This window comes from Cervus canadensis, chromosome 5, assembly GCF_019320065.1.
Source record: "Cervus canadensis isolate Bull #8, Minnesota chromosome 5, ASM1932006v1, whole genome shotgun sequence".
NCBI classification, from domain to species: domain Eukaryota; kingdom Metazoa; phylum Chordata; class Mammalia; order Artiodactyla; family Cervidae; genus Cervus; species Cervus canadensis.
The window spans coordinates 99,242,769-99,262,906 of record NC_057390.1 but is presented as its reverse complement, the minus strand read 5'-3'; the positions used below and the strand labels follow the sequence as shown (position 1 = coordinate 99,262,906).

General features: G+C 62.0%; 1 protein-coding gene across 1 annotated transcript in view; it reads right to left on the bottom strand.

Annotated features, from left to right (window-relative positions):
• Positions 1-366: 366 nt before the first annotated feature.
• The window catches only part of ADAMTS13 (ADAM metallopeptidase with thrombospondin type 1 motif 13), a 38,432-nt gene continuing 18,660 nt past the window's right edge, over positions 367-20,138 (bottom strand). Inside the window, exons 11-31 of the mRNA XM_043470058.1 lie at positions 19,978-20,129; positions 19,829-19,892; positions 17,306-17,435; positions 16,708-16,856; positions 16,306-16,426; positions 15,774-15,854; positions 14,791-14,972; positions 12,915-13,050; positions 12,704-12,833; positions 11,981-12,163; positions 10,939-11,116; positions 10,219-10,339; positions 8,700-8,829; positions 8,406-8,585; positions 7,504-7,686; positions 5,214-5,418; positions 4,219-4,525; positions 3,589-3,735; positions 3,079-3,255; positions 1,408-1,592; positions 367-802 (exon numbers count right to left, since the gene is read on the bottom strand). Coding sequence (XP_043325993.1) covers positions 638-802; positions 1,408-1,592; positions 3,079-3,255; positions 3,589-3,735; positions 4,219-4,525; positions 5,214-5,418; positions 7,504-7,686; positions 8,406-8,585; positions 8,700-8,829; positions 10,219-10,339; positions 10,939-11,116; positions 11,981-12,163; positions 12,704-12,833; positions 12,915-13,050; positions 14,791-14,972; positions 15,774-15,854; positions 16,306-16,426; positions 16,708-16,856; positions 17,306-17,435; positions 19,829-19,892; positions 19,978-20,129 — 3,306 coding nt within the window. The 3' untranslated portion in view covers positions 367-637. The remainder of the gene's footprint in view (positions 803-1,407; positions 1,593-3,078; positions 3,256-3,588; positions 3,736-4,218; positions 4,526-5,213; positions 5,419-7,503; positions 7,687-8,405; positions 8,586-8,699; positions 8,830-10,218; positions 10,340-10,938; positions 11,117-11,980; positions 12,164-12,703; positions 12,834-12,914; positions 13,051-14,790; positions 14,973-15,773; positions 15,855-16,305; positions 16,427-16,707; positions 16,857-17,305; positions 17,436-19,828; positions 19,893-19,977; positions 20,130-20,138) is intronic.

Here is a 20,138-nt window from a genome sequence, read left to right as displayed (position 1 = left end):
AGAGGCGGGGCGTCCTGATCATTAGCACAGGGGCGTGGCCGCGGGTACCTGGACTCTGCGCGCCCGGCCCCCTCGCGCTTACTGTCGCAGGGCTGGGCCCTGCCCCGCGGGACTCTCCGGCGGTCAGCATCCAGACCCAGACTAGCAGAGGGGTGGGGCGTCGCAGGGAAGAGACAGGCGCGCGGGCATCAGGGCCTCGGGATTCCAGCCTCCCTCCCCAGGTAGACCGACGACCGCTAGCGGTGGCCGGGGGTTTCCTGGAATCTGGTGTGGATGTGGAGCCCGACCGCGGCCAGGGAATTCCCGTCGTGCGGTGGGCCGGGTTTACAAACCGTGTTTGGGCAGGCTGGATAAAGAAAACGCCACTCAGACGGAACGCTCCGTTTATTTGTACCCGAGGGGCTGGGAGCCGGCTTTCAGGGAGGGTCCCGCCTCCCACCCTCTAGTGTTCTGCCTATTGGAGGAGGCACTCAGACACCAGAGTCAGCTCTCCAGGGCTGGACGGACACCTGCCAGGTGTTCATAACTGTCAGGCGCCTTCCTTTCCCTACCGGGCCTGGGAGGAAGCGTTCCACTGGGTCCACTGGGCAACTTAGGGATGCGCTTGGAGAGGAAGCTGAGGCAGGGGATCGGCCGGCTAAGGAGCTCTCGTGTGGAGGGCCCAGTACTGGCCCCGAAGGCTGGCCTGTGCTTCCAGGAAGCCCTGGCTAAACTCCATCTCTGCCTGGCTGCCCTCTGACTCCCAGTAAAGCGTCTGCTGCCCACGAAACGCCATTGTCCTCAGGCTGCGGATGTCCCGGATCTGTGAGGAAAGGGGCAGCCCAAAGGACCAACCACAAGTAATAATTAGCACAAGCCCTTAATGTACAAAGTAGCATACACCCAGGTCACACAACAGCCCGTCACGAAGACACTGTTATTCTGCCTGAGCAACTGAGGCTCAGAGAGGTGGTACTCCTTCCTCAAGGACACACAGCCAGAATGCCAGAGCTGGGGTCTGAGCCCAGATTTGTACAGAGGCCAGACAGCCTCCTGCAGGGAGCCGATACCTTACAGAGGCCAGTTCTCCCAGCACACACAAAAGTTCATCGAGGAAGGGCTTGGCCTACTCTTCTAGTAAAATTATCTGAGGGTCTAAAATTATGCTTCAGTCCTGGGTGAACTGGCTGTCTACATCAGCCAGTTCCTGTATTTCCTTCTTGTAGGGAGTTCAAGAAACATTTGTTGGTGAATAAGTGGAAGAAACTTTTCTCTCACTCATTCATTGATTTTGAGGATTTTAGTCTGAAGTAAACTCGGTGGGCCCAGCAACCCTCCAGTCCAGTCCCTGCTCCCTGTCCCCAGGGACGGCTGTCCAGAATGATAGCAGAAGTCAGCCCCTTCCTGTCCCCATCCCAGCAGCCTCACCAAGATGTAGCTGGCATCAGTTCCCTCGGCTCTGGTGCCCCTGTCCACGGTCAGGGCATGGATGGCAATCCGGGCCTGCGGGGCCACGTCGATGAAGATGCGACAGCCCCCCACGTTCCTCCCACCCGGACTCATCAATGGGCTCGAGATTTCACCCCGGGGTCCAAAGAGCTGCGTGTCACATCCTGAAGGGGAGAGCAGGTGGACAAACTGGGTGTGGACTGTCTCACAAACAGAGGATGCCCCAGGAATGGCTGCTCTTGCCAGAGGCCAGGGCAGCTCACAGCTGGGGAGCAGTGGGGATCAGTGCAGCACCACACTCAGGATCAGGGCCCCCCAGCAGAAGACCCCACTGAACCCCATCTCTACCACTTCCTGGCTGGGTGACCCTGATGAAGGCTTTAAATGCTCTGGGCTTCAGTTCCTTCTGTAAAGTGAAGAGGACAACAGCACACACTGGGCAGGGCAGACTTTAAGAGGACTCAGCGCAGTCACGTGCAAAAGGGCTTCACACTGAACCCGGCCCAGGGGCAGCCCTCCTAAGCCTCCCCCGAGGCAGGTGCCTGTGCATGAGGAGCCTGGGAAGTGAGGAGCGATGACCAGGCCAGCAGCCAGGGCCTGTGCTTCTTGCTGAGAGGCCAAGGAAGGAGGGGTCAGGGTCCCACTTCCCACCTGAGGTCTGGGGGACCCAGAAGTGCCTGGAACCCCGGGGGAAGCCACCTTCCAGCAGCTTGGGCTGCAGGAAGAGGGCAAGACCCACCCCCCCCCTCAAAGCAAGCCAGAGGGCTATCCATGGATGCGCTGGGGCCCCAGGCTTGCAGGGCTCCCGGCCACTGTCCTGCACACGAGGTGCATGTGCACACACACCCCGCTCTGCAGAGGATGAGCTGAGAGGACAGTGCACTCAGTGGGGCTGGGCAAGGCAGCTTGCAGAAGGCCCTTAAAGGATCCTGAGGGACCTGAGTGCCAGGCCAGGGTGTGGGGCTGCGGTGGCCTGAGGGAGGGTGTGCGCCCGAGTGCCGCGGGGGCCAAAGAGGAAGGGAAGCCACACGTGCAGGGAGCAGGTGTCGGGGGCCTGGAAGGCACCGCATTTCATTCGCAGTCAGCTCATTACTCTGCCGACAAAGGTCCGTCTGGTCAAAGCTACAGTTTTTCCAGTAGTCATGTATGGATGTGAGAGTTGGGCTATAAAGAAAGCTGAGCACCAAAGAATTGATGGTTTCAAACTGCGGTGTTGGAGAAGACTAGAGTCCCTTCGACTGCAAGATCAAACCAGTCAAGTCTAAAGAAAATCAACCCTGAATATTCATTGGAAGGACTGATGCTGAAACTAAAGCTCTAATACTCTGGCCACCTGATGCAAAGAGCCGACTCAGTGGAAAAGACCCTGAGGTGGGGAAAGATTCAGGGCAAGGGGAGAAGGGGACAACAGAGGATGAGATGATTGGATGGCATCACAGACTCAATGGATATGAGTTTTGAGCAAACTCAAAAATAATGAAGGACAGGGAAGCCTGGCGTACTGCAGTCTATGGGGTCGCAGAGTCGGACAGAAATGAGAAACTGAACAACAACAGCTCAGTTCTCTGTCTGCCTGGCCCACCAGCCCATCAGGACTGGCCCCGTTGGCAGGTTCTGGGCAGGTGGGGAGGCTCCGTCACCTCGCCGTACCTCGGGGGAAGGCTCCCGGGGCAAGCTGGCTTGAATACCGCAGCAGCACTCCGCCTCCAGCCTGCACGAGACGCTGCCTCACCAGCAGCGTGTTGGCTTGGGAGCTGAAAGCCATGCCAGCCGGCTTCCCGCACATCTTCCTCCACACGAGCCGGCCCCAAAGCAGCAGCATCTCCCCTGGGAAGGGGCAGTGTAGTGAGGACCCAGCACCCCCAGTCCAGCGGCAGCCCAGTGGCCTGGGGCAGACTCAGCTGAGCTCAAGTCCCGACGCTCCCGCTTACTGGCCATGCAACACTAAGGAACTCCACGTGTAACTTAATCTCTGCTAGCCTCAGTTTCCTCATCTGTGAAACAGGGACAACCACATCCCAGTCCTGAGCAGGCTGAAGTGATTACACGTGGGGAGGCACTTGGAGCATGCCCCCAGGCATGGGGCACCCTTGAGTTACCCTCACTGGCATCCCCAGACCCCAGCACTGGCAACAGCTGCTCCCGTGGCCCCAGACATACCAGCACTGCAGTTGAGAGAACCTTCCAGGACCCGGAGGGTCACCACTTCACCCAGGGGCCGCCCGATGGCCACCGCACAGTCCGCCCGCACCATGCCTCGCATGTCGATGATTCCCGTTGGCTCAAGGTGCTGCCGGCCACAGACACCTGGCAAGGGAGCAGCAGGAGGGCAGGTGAGCGGGGCTTCCAGGCGGGGCGACCCGCAGGGCAGGGCCGCAGGAGGAGCTTGGGAGCTGGGGCGGCTCATGTCCTCCCAGGCCCCATCGGAAGGCTTCTCGGGTGAGAAGGGGGCTGCGTGGGTCACAGCGTCACCACCCCAGGCACAGAGCCAGGCCTGGTGCGCCAGTGGGTCACACGGGCAGGGCTTCTGACTCTTCTCAACCTTCGGGTCCCTCTCCCCGATGATAATAAAAGTGAGCTTGCACTTTCCCAGTGAGGCAGAGGGCCCAGCCTCCCAAGCCACCCCTCTAGCTCAGCCGCGCTCGGCCCAGCGTCTGGAGTGCTGCAGCCACTGGTCTACCCCACTCCGGGAGGTCCCCACGAGGAGCGCGGTCTGACTCTCCCTGATGAAGATGCCTGTGCCCACCCCTCCTGCAGCCGCCCCACACAGAAAGAAGGAATGAACCTAACTGGTCTCCACTGGGCTTTCCTGGGGCCCGGGCAGGCGTCCTTGAGCTGGGGAGAGGAGGCGGGCATGGGGCTGGGGCCACTCCGGGGACGCAGCTGGGGCAGCTGTGGTCTGGCCTGGAGTGGCGGCTTCCTCGTGGGGTGCCGGGCTGGCCGTCCCTTGCCCCGCGCAGGGCCCAGCCCAGCAGCCCCGCACGGTCAGAGGCTTGGGCAGCTGCTGGCAGAAGTCTGCGGGCACAGGCACCCGGGCCCGGGGTCCTAGGCAGGCGTCATGCCGACGCTGGATGCCCTCCCCACACGAGACGGAGCACTGCCAGGGAAGAGGGACAGAGTGAGGCTGACCCTGCTGGGGCAAGACGAACACAGTGGTTGACCAGAGGCCAGGCGGGAGTTGATATAATCTCTCCCCAATACAGGAGGCGAGCACATGTGCCCATTCTCCAGATGAGAAGACTGAGGCTCAGAGAGGTCACCCTGCCAGGGTCATAGAGGGAGGAGGAGCACAGATTCAAACCCGGGTCTCTCACTGTCGCCCTCCGGGCCCCCTGAGTGGGCACCGGTGACTTCCTCCTTCTGCCCTCCGTCACTCAATGCAGCACAGTGTCCACCCTGCCATCCCGCCTCGGGCCGCCCCTGGCGGCCGTGTGCTCCGCCTCTTCTCCCCTCCGCGCTGTGAACGAGCCCTCCAGGGGGAGGGACCCGGCTCTGTCTACCTTTGTCTCTCCAGGGTCTTGCAAGGTGCTGGGTGCGGGATGGCAGCTGCTCACCTTCCGGAGTTATCAGTCCTTCCTCTTCCGGCGTCTCCAGACCTCGGGCCTCTGAAGGCCTACCTGTCCCCTGACACCTCTAGGCCTTGCTGTGTCTTCCATCCCTGGGTGCCCTAACAGGCCTGGCTCTCCCCACTCCTTTCAGGGGATCACGACCCGCCCCCCCACGTCCCCATGCGTGAGGACCCTCGGCCGACGCACTGGCCGGCCAGACCCAGCTGCAGTGCTTACCTGCGTCCAGGCGCTGACGTGCCACCGGTAAGCACAGTCAGTGATGACGCAAGGGATGCTGGCCTGCGGCCGCACCAGACCTGCACAGGCCGCCCCGTCCACCTCCGTGTCCTTGCCGCTGTCCAGCCGCACACAGGCCACCGAGCGTGTGGCCGTGCCAAGCCCACAGCTGGCTGAGCACGGGCCGAGGGACGTGACTTTCCACCTGCAGCAAGAGAAGACCCCAGAGAGAGGCTCGGCTCCCCCAGAGGTGGCGCTGCCCAGGGGAGCTCCTCAGACGGCCAGCCAGGACCGGTTCCAGGGCCCCTGGGGGCGTCCAGCAGCGCAGCCCCTGGGCCCCTCCTGGCTGATCACGGGGCTGAGCGGCACGGGGGAGGCTCTGCCGGAAGGAGAGCTCTATTTCCTTAAGAAGGTCCCCCCTTCCGTCCCCTTTGTCACAGAACACCCGTGGCACGAGCTGCTGGCTGGGTCAAGAACAGGGACGGGGCAGCAGCGCCCTGGGACGATGGACAGCTGATCTCCGTCCCCATCATTCAATCCAGCCCGTGGTGATTTATCATCTTTCACCAAATGATGACGACTGGTACATTTCAGAGCCGGGGCTGAAGCCGGCAGGCTGCACTGGGGCCTAGAGTCCTAATCACTACACTAGGCTGCCCCAGCCCTGAGACCCGAGATGCCCCCTCCCGATCGCGTGCCTTCTGCGGGCTTGGCGCTGTTCTAGGCGCCGAGATACGGCCACGAACAAGACCCAGTCCTCCCCACCTGTCTCGGAGCAGGTCTCCACCTCGCGACTTTTGGGGCCAGATGGGTCTTTGTCGTGGGGCCATCGGTACAGTGGAGGGTGTGTTTAGGGGCACCGCTGGCCTCCACCCACTAGACGCCAGGAGCATTGCACCCCACGCCCACCCCGCGCTGTGACAGTGTCCCTGGGAGGACCCCCTGCCTCCCTGTGATGGCACTTCGAGCAGAGCCTCAGAGTGGGATTTCTGAGAAGACACATACAAGAGCCACAGGAAGGCAGGTGCACAAGCATCACCTGGAATGTTCCAGAACATCAAGGAGGCCAGGGTGGCCACAGGGACATTCCAGGGGTAAGCAGAGCTCCTGTGTGCACGAAATTCCCATTAAGAAAATCCCAGATCATCTCAAATATCATGCACAAAAATAAATGGAGTGCACGTTTTAGCATGAGCAAAAAAATCAAGAAACACAGGTATGGATAGCAGATGGATCATAAAGTTACAGTGATTAAAACAATTTGATTTCAGGGTGGCAGTAGGTGGGGGAATGAATCAACAGAGCCTGGTAGGAAGCCCTCAACACAGATCCAACACACAGGAGAAGTCAGGATGCAATAAAGGGGGCACCTGGCGGGGTGAGGAGTGGAATGCAGCAAATGTTGCCGCTAGCTAGTGATTTGGAAAAATAGTTTGCTCTCCTACTTTGCACGTGTGCTAAGTTGTTTCAGTCGTGTCTGGCCCTTTGTGACCCTATAGCCTGTCACCCTCCAAGTTCCTCTGTCCATGGGATTCTCCAGGTAAGAATACTGGAATGGGTTGCCAGGCCCTCCTCCAGGAGATCTTCCCAGCCCAGGGATCGAACCTGAGTCTATTATGTCTTCTGTATTGGCAGGCAGACTCTTTACCACTAGCACCACCTGGGAAGCCCCCTACTTTGCAAGCGACCCCAGATAAATCACAGATGAGTTTAAAGCTTTAAGTGTAAGGGAAGTCTCTCTGTGGTGGCGTACTTCTTTAAAACTTAAGAAGATAGATGGTGGAAACACAGAGGGTAGCATCTATGAAATCTGGTGGTAGGACGTGGGTGACTTACATTCTTTTCTGGATGTTTCTGAGTGACACAGAGGAGCACTGCATTATTTAAAGTGCAAAATTACAAAGAGGAAGCCGCGGGAGCACTGGGAGGAAGGAGGTCAATGTGTGCACTTCACCATCGGGCTCCCACCTGTCTCTGGACCCCCCTGGTGGGACCTGCGCTGTCCCTGTGGCTTCAGCGGTGCTGAGCCCCAGGTGGACCGCCCTCGGGCTCTGCTCAGATGCTGCCTCTTCCAGCGGGAAGCCCCCAGCCCCAGCCCCATCAGGACCGACGCGACTGAGTTTGCTACCTAGTTTGCTACCTAGGCTGCGACCGGATGCAGCCTCCCGGGAGGGGGTGGGGGTCCTATTTCTGGTGCCCCTGAGACACCCTGTAACCCCCACGGGCCCAGCCCCACGTTGGCACACGCCAGGCGCTCAGGCTGCCTACTGCCCACGCTGGGGCTGCTGACCTGGGCGGGCAGGGCTCCGGGCTGCAGGCCTCCTGCGGCTCCGGGCGGGGCAGCCCCTGGCACTGGGTATCCGGCAGGATCTCCTCATCCGTGTCCTCCCCGTGGGCCCGGGCGCAGTACAGGATCCTCTGTGCCACCCCTCCCCCACAGCTCAGGCTGCAGGCCGCCAGCTTGTACCGCCACCTGGGGCAAACGGGAGTCAGGGGGCGGGCGCCCGGGGGGAGCCCGGCTTCCCCTCACGTCCACCCCAGACCAGAAAGGGCCTGCAAAAGGTTCTCTCTCCGGGGAGTCACTTTTACATCTCCACCAAGAGGCTCAGCACAGTGGACAGAGAATATTCAGAAGACCCCATTTTACAGAAGGGGAAGTTGAGGGCAGATGTGTCCAGAAAAGCAATGGGGAAGGGGTAGGGCACCCAAGGGGCCCTGCAGAGACATTGGTCTCCAACAGGAATCCCAGCCCCACCATCATCCTGGCCCGCCCCCGCCAAGACTCCCAACCTTCTTTCACACTGGTTCCACGTCACACCAACACCGTCCCTCAGATTATGCATATATACACATACATACATATATGTCCTCCTCAATCTTCTTTGTCATCCGTCCCCCTGCCCCCAGCCCCCAGCGTCTGCCCCGTGAGCCCATGGCCGCCTGACTGCCTTGTTAGCGGCGGGGTCCGCCTGTGACAGCACAGCACCGGGGCATAGAAGCCCAGTAAAGAGCAAGTGATGAAAAACGAGCCACCAACCGCAGTGCCTAAGGCATTCCAAACCCCCCCGCCCCTGTCTTCTCTGCACCAGTATGACCCTCTCCTGCGGGTGAGGACGCCAAGGCTTGGGACATGACGACGCCACTCTGCAAAGACGCCGGCCGAGGACCACCTGCCTCCTGAGGGAGGCTGACCTGGCGGGACAGGGCTCCGGGCTGCAGTCCTCCAGGGGCCGAGGCCGGGGCACGGGCCAGCACTTGGAGTGAGGCAGGGAGACGAGGCGGCCCCGGTCCATCCTTACACAGCGAACAGCCAGTGGCACCTGCCCGCCTCCGCAGGTCACCGGGCACGGCGCCAAGGCCCGGGTCTCCCACCTGTGGGGGGGGAAAGCCAGCGGTCCGCAGGGAGCTGCAGCCAGGGTGGAGCGCCTTCCCCCCGGGGGGCCCAGACTGCTGCCCCTCTGCACGGCCTCCCTCCCTCGGACTCACCTGGCCGGGCACGGGGCAGCCTGGCAGGCCTCCCGCCGGCTCTCAGGCTTGCTGGCCAGGTCACACAGCTCTTCCTGGACGGGCGTCCTGAGGGCAGGGTCCATGCACACGAAACGCAGCTCCGCCAGGCCTGCAGGGAGGAAGGAGGGACCCCACGCCCCGAGAAGGGGGTCAGCAAGGACCACGGGTGCCCCGTCCCTGGTCAGCTCTAGCAGATGAGGTCTCCGTGGATTTGAGTCCCAGCTGCCCTCATAGCTCAATTAAAGAATCAGCCTGCAATGCAGGAGACCCCAGTTCAATTCCTGGGTTGGGCAGATCCCCTGGAGAAGGGATAGGCTACCCACTCCAGTATTCTTGGGCTTCCCTTGTGGCTCAGCTGGTAGAGAATCTGCCCGCAATGCGGGAGGACCTGGGTTCGATCCCTTGGTTGGGAAGATCCCCTGGAGAAGGGAAACGCTACCCACTCCAGTATTCTGGCCTGGAGAATTCCATGGACTCTGTAGTCCATGGGGTCACAAAGAGTCGGACACAGCTGAGTGATTTTTTCACTTTCTGCCACCTACCAGCTGTGTGACCTTGGACAAGTGACTTAACTTCTCTGAGCCTCAGATTTTTCATCTAATGGTGCCTGACTTGGAGGGATATTTATCAAGATTTTTCCAGGAGACTAGAAAGTGCTTGATGGGCTTCCCAGGTGGCTCAGTGGTAAAGAATCTGCCTGCCAATTCAGGAGACACAAGAGACACAGGTTTGATCCCTGGGTCAAGAAGATCCCAGGAAGAAGGAAATGGCAACCCACTCCAGGATTCTTAACCTGGAAAATTGCATGGACAGAGGAGCCTGGTGGGCTACAGTCCATGGGGTCACAAAGGGTTGGACATGATGGAGCTACTGAGCATGCACGCACACACAGAAAGTGCTTGGCACATGGTAGGCACTCAAAAATGGTGGCTGATCTTTTTCTGTTGAGGGGCATTATACGAGTGGCTACATTAAAACCTCTCACTGTGTCTACCGCCAAGATGTTATTACGGCCGTGTCCTTGAACCTCTCCTTTAGGAGTATCCACAAAAGAAATCTCTGGCCTCAGTTCTAAACGTGCTGGGGTTTAGCTGAGCAAGTGATTAGGGTTTTAGTTTAGTTAGTTATTTTCAACCTTGCCTCGCAGCTTGCAGGGTCTTAGTTCCCTGACCAGGGATTGAACTTGGGCCACGGCAGTGAGTCCTACCCACTGGCCCACCACGGAATTCCCAGGGTTTTTACTTTAAAACACTCTGTATCTTAACATTAATTTTTGCTTCTCTGGATTGGCCACCAGAAAGCTCGGAGCTAAGTTGAGTCCCAGCACGGCTGGGTTTTATGATCACTTCCTACCTTCCAGCCAATCAACGAGCATGGTCGCCTGGCCATTGTACTCGGCTGGCCCCAGTCTCCTTGCTTATTACGTCATGTCCCTAGGTACGCCACCTCAAACGCTTTTCTCGAGTTAGCTGACCCTCAGGAGCACCAGGAGCCTCACCTTGACCGCAGGAGGCCGAGCATGGCCCCGCCAGGGGCATCCACACGTGTGCGGCAAGCGCCTCCAGCCTGGGGCTGCCCGCTGGGGATGCAGCCTCCTGTCCCGGGGACCGGACGTCCAGCTGCAGGGGCCAGGCACCGAGCTGGTGGGTCTGGGCCTCCCACCTCCAGACCCTCGGGCACCTGGCCCTCCACTCCCACCCACTGCACTCCTCAGGAGAGGACAGAAATGGTCACCAGCACCCAAAGGCCACCCACCCCGCGGCTGCTTTCCCAGGAAGCTGGCTTCCTGGCCCCGGCGGTGCCTTCAGGCCCCACCCTGACCTCTACACCAGCGTGAGCAGTCACCGTGGGGAAGGCGGCGCTGGACCTTGAAAGCCAGATCCACAGACACGCCGGGCCCTGAAGTACCCCCGCCTGCCCCAGCCCAGGGGAGTGGGGGGCATTGGCCGGCATGCTTGTCTGAAAGCAACACCTCCCAGCCTGAGCCCACGGACGCCGGCGGGAGCCTGGCAGCAAAGTGCCGCCGTCCTATCAGGCTCTGGATGCTTCAGGCCACTCACCAGTGGGGAGGAGGCATCCCAGCACCCAGAGCTCTGTGTCGAAGCCTGCCCTCTGCCCAGGGGCCTCCCGAGGACAGCAGCCCTGCACGAGTGCCGTCTTCCAGCTCTGGCCAGGAGGCCAGTGTAAGCAGAGCTCCCCCTTCTCCCGGGACGCTCACCTGGTCCCAGCCGGGAGGACATGCCGCCTCGACACAGGGCTCCGGGGCAGGCGGCTTCTCGTCTGCGGAGCAGGGCCCAGCAGTTGCCGGCAGCCCTGTGCCATCTGCCCCCAGCATACACGTTGTGTTCTGCACAGCCGGGTCTGCTCCACAGGCTGATGAGCACGCGTCTGCCTCCCTGAGGATGGGACACGACAGCCGTCAGGCCCTGCCTCTGCCTTCGGGCGGTCGGGGCAAGCCAGCTCCTGGTGCAGAGAGGCGGTGAACCTGCTGCCCAGTCTCCAAGAATCCAGAGAGGGACCCCCGCAAAGAGGCAAGACCAGGGGCCTTTCCCCAAAGCCTGGCTGAATGGCTGCAGGCCTCCACTCTGCACCTAGGGCGCAGAGATCAGCCCTGACCCTCCCGCCTTCCAGAGGCAAAGACGGGTCCCCACCCAGAGAAGAGGGTGGCTCTGCGCGACCTAGACCCAGCAGTGCTGGGAGGCACGTGCCAGATGCAGGTGGCTCGCCAGCTAACGCGTCTCCTGCGCTGGCCCTGAGAGCTGGAGCCGGCCTGGAGCGCCGTGTGGAGAGGACCCTGGGGCAGGCTCAGCCCTCAGCAGGAGAGAGCAGTGACCTCTGTGTCTGCCACGGTCACACGGCGTGCAGGGGAGAGGGAGGGTGCCCAGAGCCACCTGCGGACCACCAGCGGCCTAGGCCACCCCCCTCCCCGCTACCCAGGTGACAAATCTGGGACCCAGAGAGGGAGGGGACTGGCTCAGGTCCCCCAGACGGCCAGCGGCAAATCAGACTGATAAGCTGGGATGCTGCGGGGCGGCAGTGACAAGGTGACGTCTGTGGCTGGACATCTGTGGCTTTGCTTGTTCCTCACAAGTTCAAAAAATAGTTCAAAGAGAGGGGACTGGCCAGTCCAGGGCCTCCTGGGTGGGAGGGTGGTGGGGCCCGGCCAGAGGTCTCAGGAAGGGCTCAGCGCGGGGACCAGCCCCACCAGGGAGGTTCTGCCTGGACCTGGCCTTGGGGGGCCCTCCTCACCCCGTGCTCACCTCTGGGGGCAGGGCTGGGAATTGCAGGTGTCCACGGCCGCCGGCTGCGGGGCCAGCGCTCTGCACCGGGAGCGGGGCGCAGTCCTCAGCAGGCCGCCCCAGGCCTCCACGCAGCGCACCTCCCGCTCCCGCAGGCCACCCCCACACGAGGCGCTGCAGGGGCCGAAGTCTCCAGCCGCCCAGCTGAGGAGAGGAACAGGGCACCGGGCAGATCCATCTGTGACCCGTCAGACCACTTCCCCGGCTGGGGCGGGGCCCAGGGTCCTTTCAGGGACCTAGACGCCGTGCCGGGGGGCTGCCGGCCCAGCTCCCCCACTCTCCAGGTGTCCCCGAGCCGCATCGGAGCCTGAGGACATCCGTTTGAAAGTGCCCGCGGCTGGCTGCCCCCACCCCGCACCCAACACAGATGGCCTTGTCCCTAGCGTCGTGCTCCCACCGGGGTGTGGTCCCTCCGCAAGCCAGCGCCACAACCCTCCCAGGCAGAGCGGGCCTCTCCCCGTGCGGTGGGCGCCTGAGCTCAGGGAGGGAGCGAGCTGCCCATAGACGGGGGCAGCAGGTCCCACCAGGCTGACCAGCCACCCGGGTCTGCCCGAGTCTCACTGTCCTCACCTGCCACCTGGGGACACTGCAAGGGCTGATCAAGGACATGCCCAGGCCCTGTCAGCTGTGCCAAGAGGGCCCCTGAGCCACCCCCACCCCCGGGGGGCCGCGGCCAGCACTCACTGCGGGGGGCAGGGCTCGGGGGCGCAGGTCTCTGACCACGCGGCCGGGGGCCGGCTCCCCGCACAGCGGGCAGCCTCCACCCACTCGCTCCTGGCCTGGTCCCGACAGCTGTAGGTCACCGGGCGCAGTCCTGGAGGGGAACGGGGTGGGCTGGGACACCTCCACGGGGAGGCACGCCAGGCTGCCAGGCGAGCCCCGCCCCGGGCCCCACCTGCCCCGCAGCTCACGGAGCAGGGCCCCCGCACCGGGGCCCACGCCCAGGCCTGCCGCTGCTCCGGCTGGAAGTAGGTGAAGGTGATGTCTGGGCGGGCGGCGCTGCCGTACTCCTGGCCGTAGCGCCTGTAAACCTGCGTGGAGAGCGGGGCTGTCACGGCCACCTCCTTCAGGAAGCCTTCCACCCTGCCTTCCTGCCCCTTACGTTCTTTCACTCAGCAAGCCGCCACTGATGCTGAGCCCACGCCACACGTCACAGCCAGGACTGCCCCCGGCTCCGGGAGCTCATGGAGGCTGGGGGAGGGTGGGCTGCAGGCAGGTACAGAGACAGGGGTGTGCCCAGGGGGCCAGGGAGTGCAGAGAAGGGCCCCGAGGAGGCTGAGCAGGGTGGGCAGCTGGCAGGAGGCCGCGGAAGGGGCCTTCCAGGCCCAGCCCGGGGCGAGAAGCCCACAGCTCTGGCTTCTACAGCACAAGTGAGGCCCCAAGGAGGGCAGGAACGGGCTGGATCTGGGGCTCTGGTGGAGCCGGGGGGAGCTGGCAGTCTGGGCTTGGCCCTGAGGACACAGGGGGTTAAGGAAGAGGGTCCAGCAGGGAGGCTGGGCTTGTCTGTATTGCAGGAAGGTCCCTGGGTCCCGGGAGGGGCCAGCCTGGCGGGCGGAGGCCAGGAGGAGTCTCCTGGGTCCCAGCACCTGCCCCCCCATCACAGCCCTCTGCTAACGTGTGGGTTCTCGGCACACACACCACCCCCCACCATCCATCACCAGCAGGTCCTGGGTCAGAGGCCCCGAACAGGGCCTGCGAATCTGTTTCTATCCGCACCGCAAAGGATGCCAACAGAACTGCTCGACAGCCAGCATTTGGAAGTAGGCTCCTGGGGGCGGGGAGGGGGTGACCTAGATAGGACACACAGGGAGGCAGGGAAGGGGTTAACTGCTCCCGGGGGCTCACTCTGGCCTGGCCTTCTGTGGGGAGCCCCAGCTGTCTCCCCAGCTATGGGAGCAGGGGGTGGGCTGCTAGACCCAGCCAGGGGCCGTCAAGATGCGGACCACCCCGAAGTTCTCCGGGGCTATTTCAGCCTCCACTGCTTCCTGTCCAGCCCTCTAAGCACCTTCCTCACCTGGCCACTCGCAGGCCAGATCCCAGCGGGAAGGACCCGTGCAGACACAGCCTGGGCTCCGTCTGCCCCAGAGAGACAGCAAGACCCACATCCAGCTGAGCTGCCCCGGGCGGGGCCTGCGGCCAGCACTGCCTGGCACACGCACGCGTCCACTCCCCAGGCCCGCCCATGACCCTAGGAGGTAGAGTTGCCAGACGTGTGCACGTGGGGGGCGCCAACGCTCTGCCAAGCACTTACTGTGCAGTATCTTGGGAAAAAAAGATGAATCTTCCCAATTACTTTATTTAGGGGTGATCAGTTTCAGTTCGCAGATGGGGGAAACCGAGGCTCGGTCTGACATGGCCCAGTCCCCACTGCACCTGCCCAGGGCCCCCCCAGCAGCTTCCCAGGCCCCCAGGAGGAAGCCTGAACCCCTCACATGGCCAGCACGGCCCCTCGAGGTCTGCCCAGCCCTCCAGCAGCCTCACCGGAGGGCTCCCTTCTCCCGCCCCTGAGCGCCCCTCCACTGCAGGCCCGGGTCCCCCTCCCCACCTGCTCGCCCACAGCCTCAGCTCGCCCTCCGGACCTCAGCTGCACGGCCGCCTCCCGGGAAGCCCCCGGCCCCTCTGCAGGGCTCTCCCTCTGAGCCACTCTCAGGACTCCACGGGCTCCGGTGGGCTCTGAGCCCCGGGGCGCCAGCCCCCCAGCGGCTGCTGAAGGAGCGGGTGTGGGTCTGAGCCGACGGATAGGCCGACACCAGAGGAGGCCCTGCGGTCACCTGGATCTCCATGTCGCCCCGGGTGGGGCCCTGGATGCGGATCTCCTCCCGGCGGGGCAGCCGGTCCTCATTGAGGGTCACCCTGTACTCCACGCGGCTGTCCTCCAGGGGGGAGGGGTAGGTGGTGCTGGCAGAGATGCTCCCATTTCCGGCCACGACGTAGCGCCCATGCACCCTCACTGCTGTGGGGGGAGGGGCCGTCAGCACCGCAGGGCCCCCCCACCCTGGGAGCCAGAACCGCCCCCTCCCACAGATGGCCCTGTTTAGGGAGAGGGGACAACTAGGCCGACACGACACAACGTCCAGGGCTTCACCTGCCCCAGGGACCCCGCCCTCCCGGGGAGCAGACCTTCCTGGTACTGCACGCTCCCCTCTGAGACACACAGGTGTCTGACCGAGGGAGGCTTCCCCACATCCTCCCGGAACCCGGGGAGCGCTGTGGACCTGCTCCCTCACCGAGTGCAGGCACAAGGACCTCAGGGTGAGCACCCCAACCCAGATTCAAAGGGCACCCTCTGGGCATAAAAACCCACGGTGTAAAGAGGTCAGCCTCACGAAGAGATCCGTCTTTGTTTAGGGTGAAAGGTCAGATACATGATTTAGGGTGGGGGCTGTGAGTCAGCAAGCCTGAGCCAAACGGGAGACTGAGACCGTGATCAGTCAGTCCCCCCACCTCGTCGACATAAGGAAGTCCCCGAGACACCCGGGCAGTGAGCTCCGCAGAGCGCCCAGGGGGGCAGGGCACCGTGAGTGTGACTGCTCTCGAGGCTGGATGCTCCCCGCGCCAGTCTAGGCACCTCTCCCTTCGGCTGTCCCTTGGAGTAAGCCGTAACCGTGAGCGCAGCAGCGCTCGGAGTTCTGGGGGTCCACCCGGTGAACCCCCCGACTGAGGGCGCTGGAGGGACCCTCAGACTTGCAGGTGGCGTCGGAAGTGGGGACACCCTGGGGCGGTGCCCGCACACTTCACAGTGTGGCCAGCTCACCCAGGTGTGTGAAGAGGGGCCTGCGGTTGACGACGTAGATGCTAGTCAGGTTGGGGGTGACGGTCAGGAACGTGACGTACTCTAGGAGGAAGCAGAGGTGGGGGTGATCTCAGGCCGCTGAGGTCACAGTCAGAGGGAGGAAACGGGAGCGCCCGAGGGAGCTGGGACTCAGCTCCTCGACTGACTTTGCAAGAGACCTGACTTCTTGCATAAATAGATCAAAGTCAAGGATTGTCCCAAGCACAGCATCCCCGGTGCTCAGATGCCTCCAGCGGGAGAGGAGAGAACAGCCCACCGCAGGCTTCCCACGTCTGTGTTCTTCCTGTGTCACAGATGCTGAGAGCAGCCGTGAGTGATGGGCCACCTCATCACCGGCCTGAGCCTCCTGGGGAGGCCGAGACCCGCTGAGAGGGCCCAGGACCGAGCGAGCACGCGGCCCCACCATCCAGGCAGCCGGCACCCGGGCTCTGGGCTGGCGCGTTTTCTTGGAGGCTGGGGGGAGCCGGGCCCTCTGCCCCCGGGGAGGCCCTACCTCTGGCCCTTCCAGCTGTGAAGGAGCCGTTCTGCGGCCGGCACGTGCTGTTGTCCCCGCCGCACACCTGGCACACGTCCCGCACCTGCCCGGAGTCCATCCTGCCGTCACAGCCGAACGTCTGTGCAGAGCAGAGTGGCAGGTGAGGCCTGGCGGTGTGGTCGGACAGGGCTGGCCTTTGAGGTTCACACAACCAAACCGGCTGTTTTGCCATTTCTGGTGTGGGAGGCGAGCTTAGATGACTTGCCCCAGGTCACGGCAAGGCTCTTGACTCCAGGCTCGGCCTGTTCCCCAGCACCACGCCTGACCCCCTCGAAGGCCCCTTCCTGCCCTGGCTTCTCTGGGGAGAGTCCTCGGGGCCACAGAGGATAGAAGGGCACCTCCGCGGGCACACACGCCTACCCTGCAGCTGCCGGACACACACAGGCTCAGGGCCCCGTCCTCCTGAGGGTCGCCCGGCACACAGCGCGTGCCGTCCAGGAAACGGTCCCCACGCCGCACCATGAAGCTCTCGCCGACGGCCCGGCACACGTGTCTGCACAAGGCGTTCCCTGGGGAGAAGCAGAAGCATAAGGAGGCCGGTGGGAGGGTGCGGGGAGCCGGGGACAGAGACCCTGCGAAGCCGGATCCGAATGGGCCCTCGCTGCCCCCCAAGCACAATCTCACTGTGCTCTTTGCATTTGGGGTTGGGGTGGGCTTTATTTCCCACCCGCCCCGCCTCCCGAGGCAGCAATCGCATCACCGTGTGATGAGTGTGCCCACTTATGAGGCAGGTGTTTCTCCAGCATCACGCTACGCCTCTTATCTCCGTTTTACAGACAGAGAGTCAGGGAGGAGAGGTCAGGGCTGACCGGCCGGCCAGGGGCCGAGCCAGGGCGGGTGGGATGCTCAGTGGGATGCAGAGCCCGGGCCTGCTCCCAACAGCATCAGAGTGACGCTGGGCCTCCCCCGGGGACTCTCCCACCCAGGGTCTCGGGCCTGGCCCCCCACCCAGGCCCACCTTCGCTGTACTGCTCCGCCGTCCCCCAGCGGTAGAAGGCGGCGCTGCCCCCCGGGGAGAGGCGCAGGGGCTCGCTGTCGGTCTGCGCACACTGCTCGGACATGAACTCCAGCTGGGTCTTCTCACAGGCCTGGATGGAGGAGGCGGAGGACGGGCACACGAGGGGCCGGGGCCGGGGGCTCCGGGAGTGAACCCTCGCCCCCGGGAGACAGCAAGAGCCCCTGCAGCGCGAGGATGAAGACGCGGGTTTGAGCCTGGCTCCTGGCTGCACCTCGGTTCCCTGCCCTGGAGAGTGGGGGTGTCGAGAGCCTCCCTCTGCTGGCAGGAGGATTCTACAAGAATCTGGGAAGGCATGGGGCAGAGCCTGTCCCCGGCAACGAAGAGGAGAGAAAGTGGGCAGAGAGCTCAGCAGAAGGGAAGCCCCGTTTGTGTGCGTCTACCATGTCTGTGCGACGTCTAATCAGAGCTGCGGTTTCTCCAGTGGTCATGTGTGGATGTGAGGGTTGGACTATAAAGAAAGCTGAGTACCGAAAAATTGATGCTTTTGAACTGTGGTGTTGGAGAAGACTCTTGAGAGTCCTTGGACTGCAAGGAGGTCCTCGCGCCTACACTTTCAGTGTTACTATCACTCCTTTTTAATCAATGACATGGTTTGTTTATTTGGCTGTCATGGGTCTGGTGAAGCAAGGAGATCCAACCCGTCCATCCCAAAGGAGATCAGTCCTGGGTGTTCATCGGAAGGACTGATGCTGAAGCTGAAACTCCAGTACATTGGCCACCTGATGCGAAGAGCTGACTCATTGGAAAAGACCCTGATGCTGGGAAAGATTGAGGGCAGGAGGAGAAGGGGAGGACAGAGGATGAGATGGTTGGATGGCATTACCAACTCAATGGACATGAGTCTGGGTAAACTCCGGGAGTTTGTGATGAACAGGGAGGCCTGGCGTGCTGCAGTCCATGGGATCACAGAGAGTCAGACGGGACTGAGCAACTGAACTGAACTATGTCTGTGCAGGTATCAGTATTGGAAAAGTCATAGGAGTCGAGAGCAAAGGGCCTCTGTACAAGAAGCTGGCCGCCGAGGCGGGCTGGTGTCCTGGCCTGCTCTGCACTGGAGTCTGAGGAAAAGAATCAGAGTGGGCCTGCTGAGCCCGCCTGGGGAAGGCGGGCAGGGAAGGTCTCACCACATGCAGATCTTAGGTCAATGCCGGAGGAGTCTCCCTAGCCCTCCACACCCTCTATGATGGCCACGCGGGAAACACAGGTAAGTGCTGGAAGGGATGTGGAGATAGCGGAACCCTCGCACATTCCTGGTGGGAAGGCCAAACGGCTCAGCTGCCACGGGAAATGCCTTGCAGGTTCTCAAGGAGCTAAATGTAGAATTACCACGTGATCCAGCAATTCCGCTTTTAGGTACACACCCCAAAGAGTGAAAAGTTGGTACTCAAAAAAGTCCACACACACACATATTCATAGCAGCACTATTCACAACAACCAAAGACGGAAACAGTCCAAACTCATCGACAAATGGACAGCGGATGAATGGGTGAGCAAAACGCGGTCCACCCATCCAATGGAAGGTTATTCAGCCACGAGAAGTGGAGTTCAAATACTTGCTACACATGAAAACGCCACGCACCCAGGAAGATTCCAGATGCAAAAAGCCACTCGTTGTATGATTCCCCTTATATGAGATGTCCAGCGCAGATAAACCCCCAGAGATAGAAAGTGGACTGGTGACTGGCAGGGGCTGGGGGGGGAGGCGGCATGGGAGTGACTGCTTAATGGGCTGGGGTTTTGCTCTGGGGTGACGGGAACTGTTTGGAACTAGAAAAAGGTGGTGGTCGCATGGTGTTGTGAAGATAACACCGAACCACAAGATTTCACATGGTTGACTTTATGGGTGTGCAAGTCACCTGAACTATAACTAAAAGAATCACCCATGCTCTCCCAGTATCCGGCTTGGCTGCTGGAAGGAGGGGTGTTCTCAGTCCAGGGTGGAATCCGGGTAAGCAGGGGGATACTTCGGGGGGGGGGTGCTGCTTTCAGTGGTCAGACAGGCCTGGGTTGTGCGCTGTGGTCCAGAAAGTGAAAGTCGCTCAGTCGTTTCCGACTTTGCGACCCCGTGGACTATACAGTCCATGGAATTCTCCAGGCCAGAATACTGGAGTGGGTAGCCCTTCCCTTCTCCAGGGGATCTTCCCAACCCAGGGATCGAACTGGGATCTCCTGCATTGCACGCGGATTCTTTACCAGCTGAGCCATAAGGAAAGCCCAAGAATAGTGGAGTGGGTAGCCTATCCCTTCTCCAGCAGATCTTCCCAACCCAGGAATCAAACCAGGGTCTCCTGCATTGCAGGCAGATTCTTTACCAACTGAGCCATCAGGGGCAGGTATTAATAAAACCACTTTTGCTCTCGAAAGTGCCCTGGCCCAAATCACAGCCATCCTGACCCTTGGGCTCTTCCAGGCCAGTGCCGCCTCTGACCGCAGCCCCTCCCCTGCCCAGGGAAGCAGGCCTACCTGGGTGTTGCACATCTCCGCCTGGAGGTCAGAACCTACGCACGCGCGCCCCCCAAAGGCAGGCCTGAAAATGCCCACAAGACGACGAGGTGAGACGTGACCCAGGGCCCCGAGCCTGGGAGCACGGAGCAGCCACCTCCACGCAGTACCTGGGGTTGTTGCACCGCCGCCTCCTGGTGATCACGCCGCCTCCGCAGGAGCGGGAGCAAGGACTGGCGGGCCCCCAGCCTGACCAGTGCCCGTGCACCACCCCCACGGGGGCCAGCTCCGCCAGCGAGAGGCAGTGACCCTTGGAGCACCACTGCAAGAG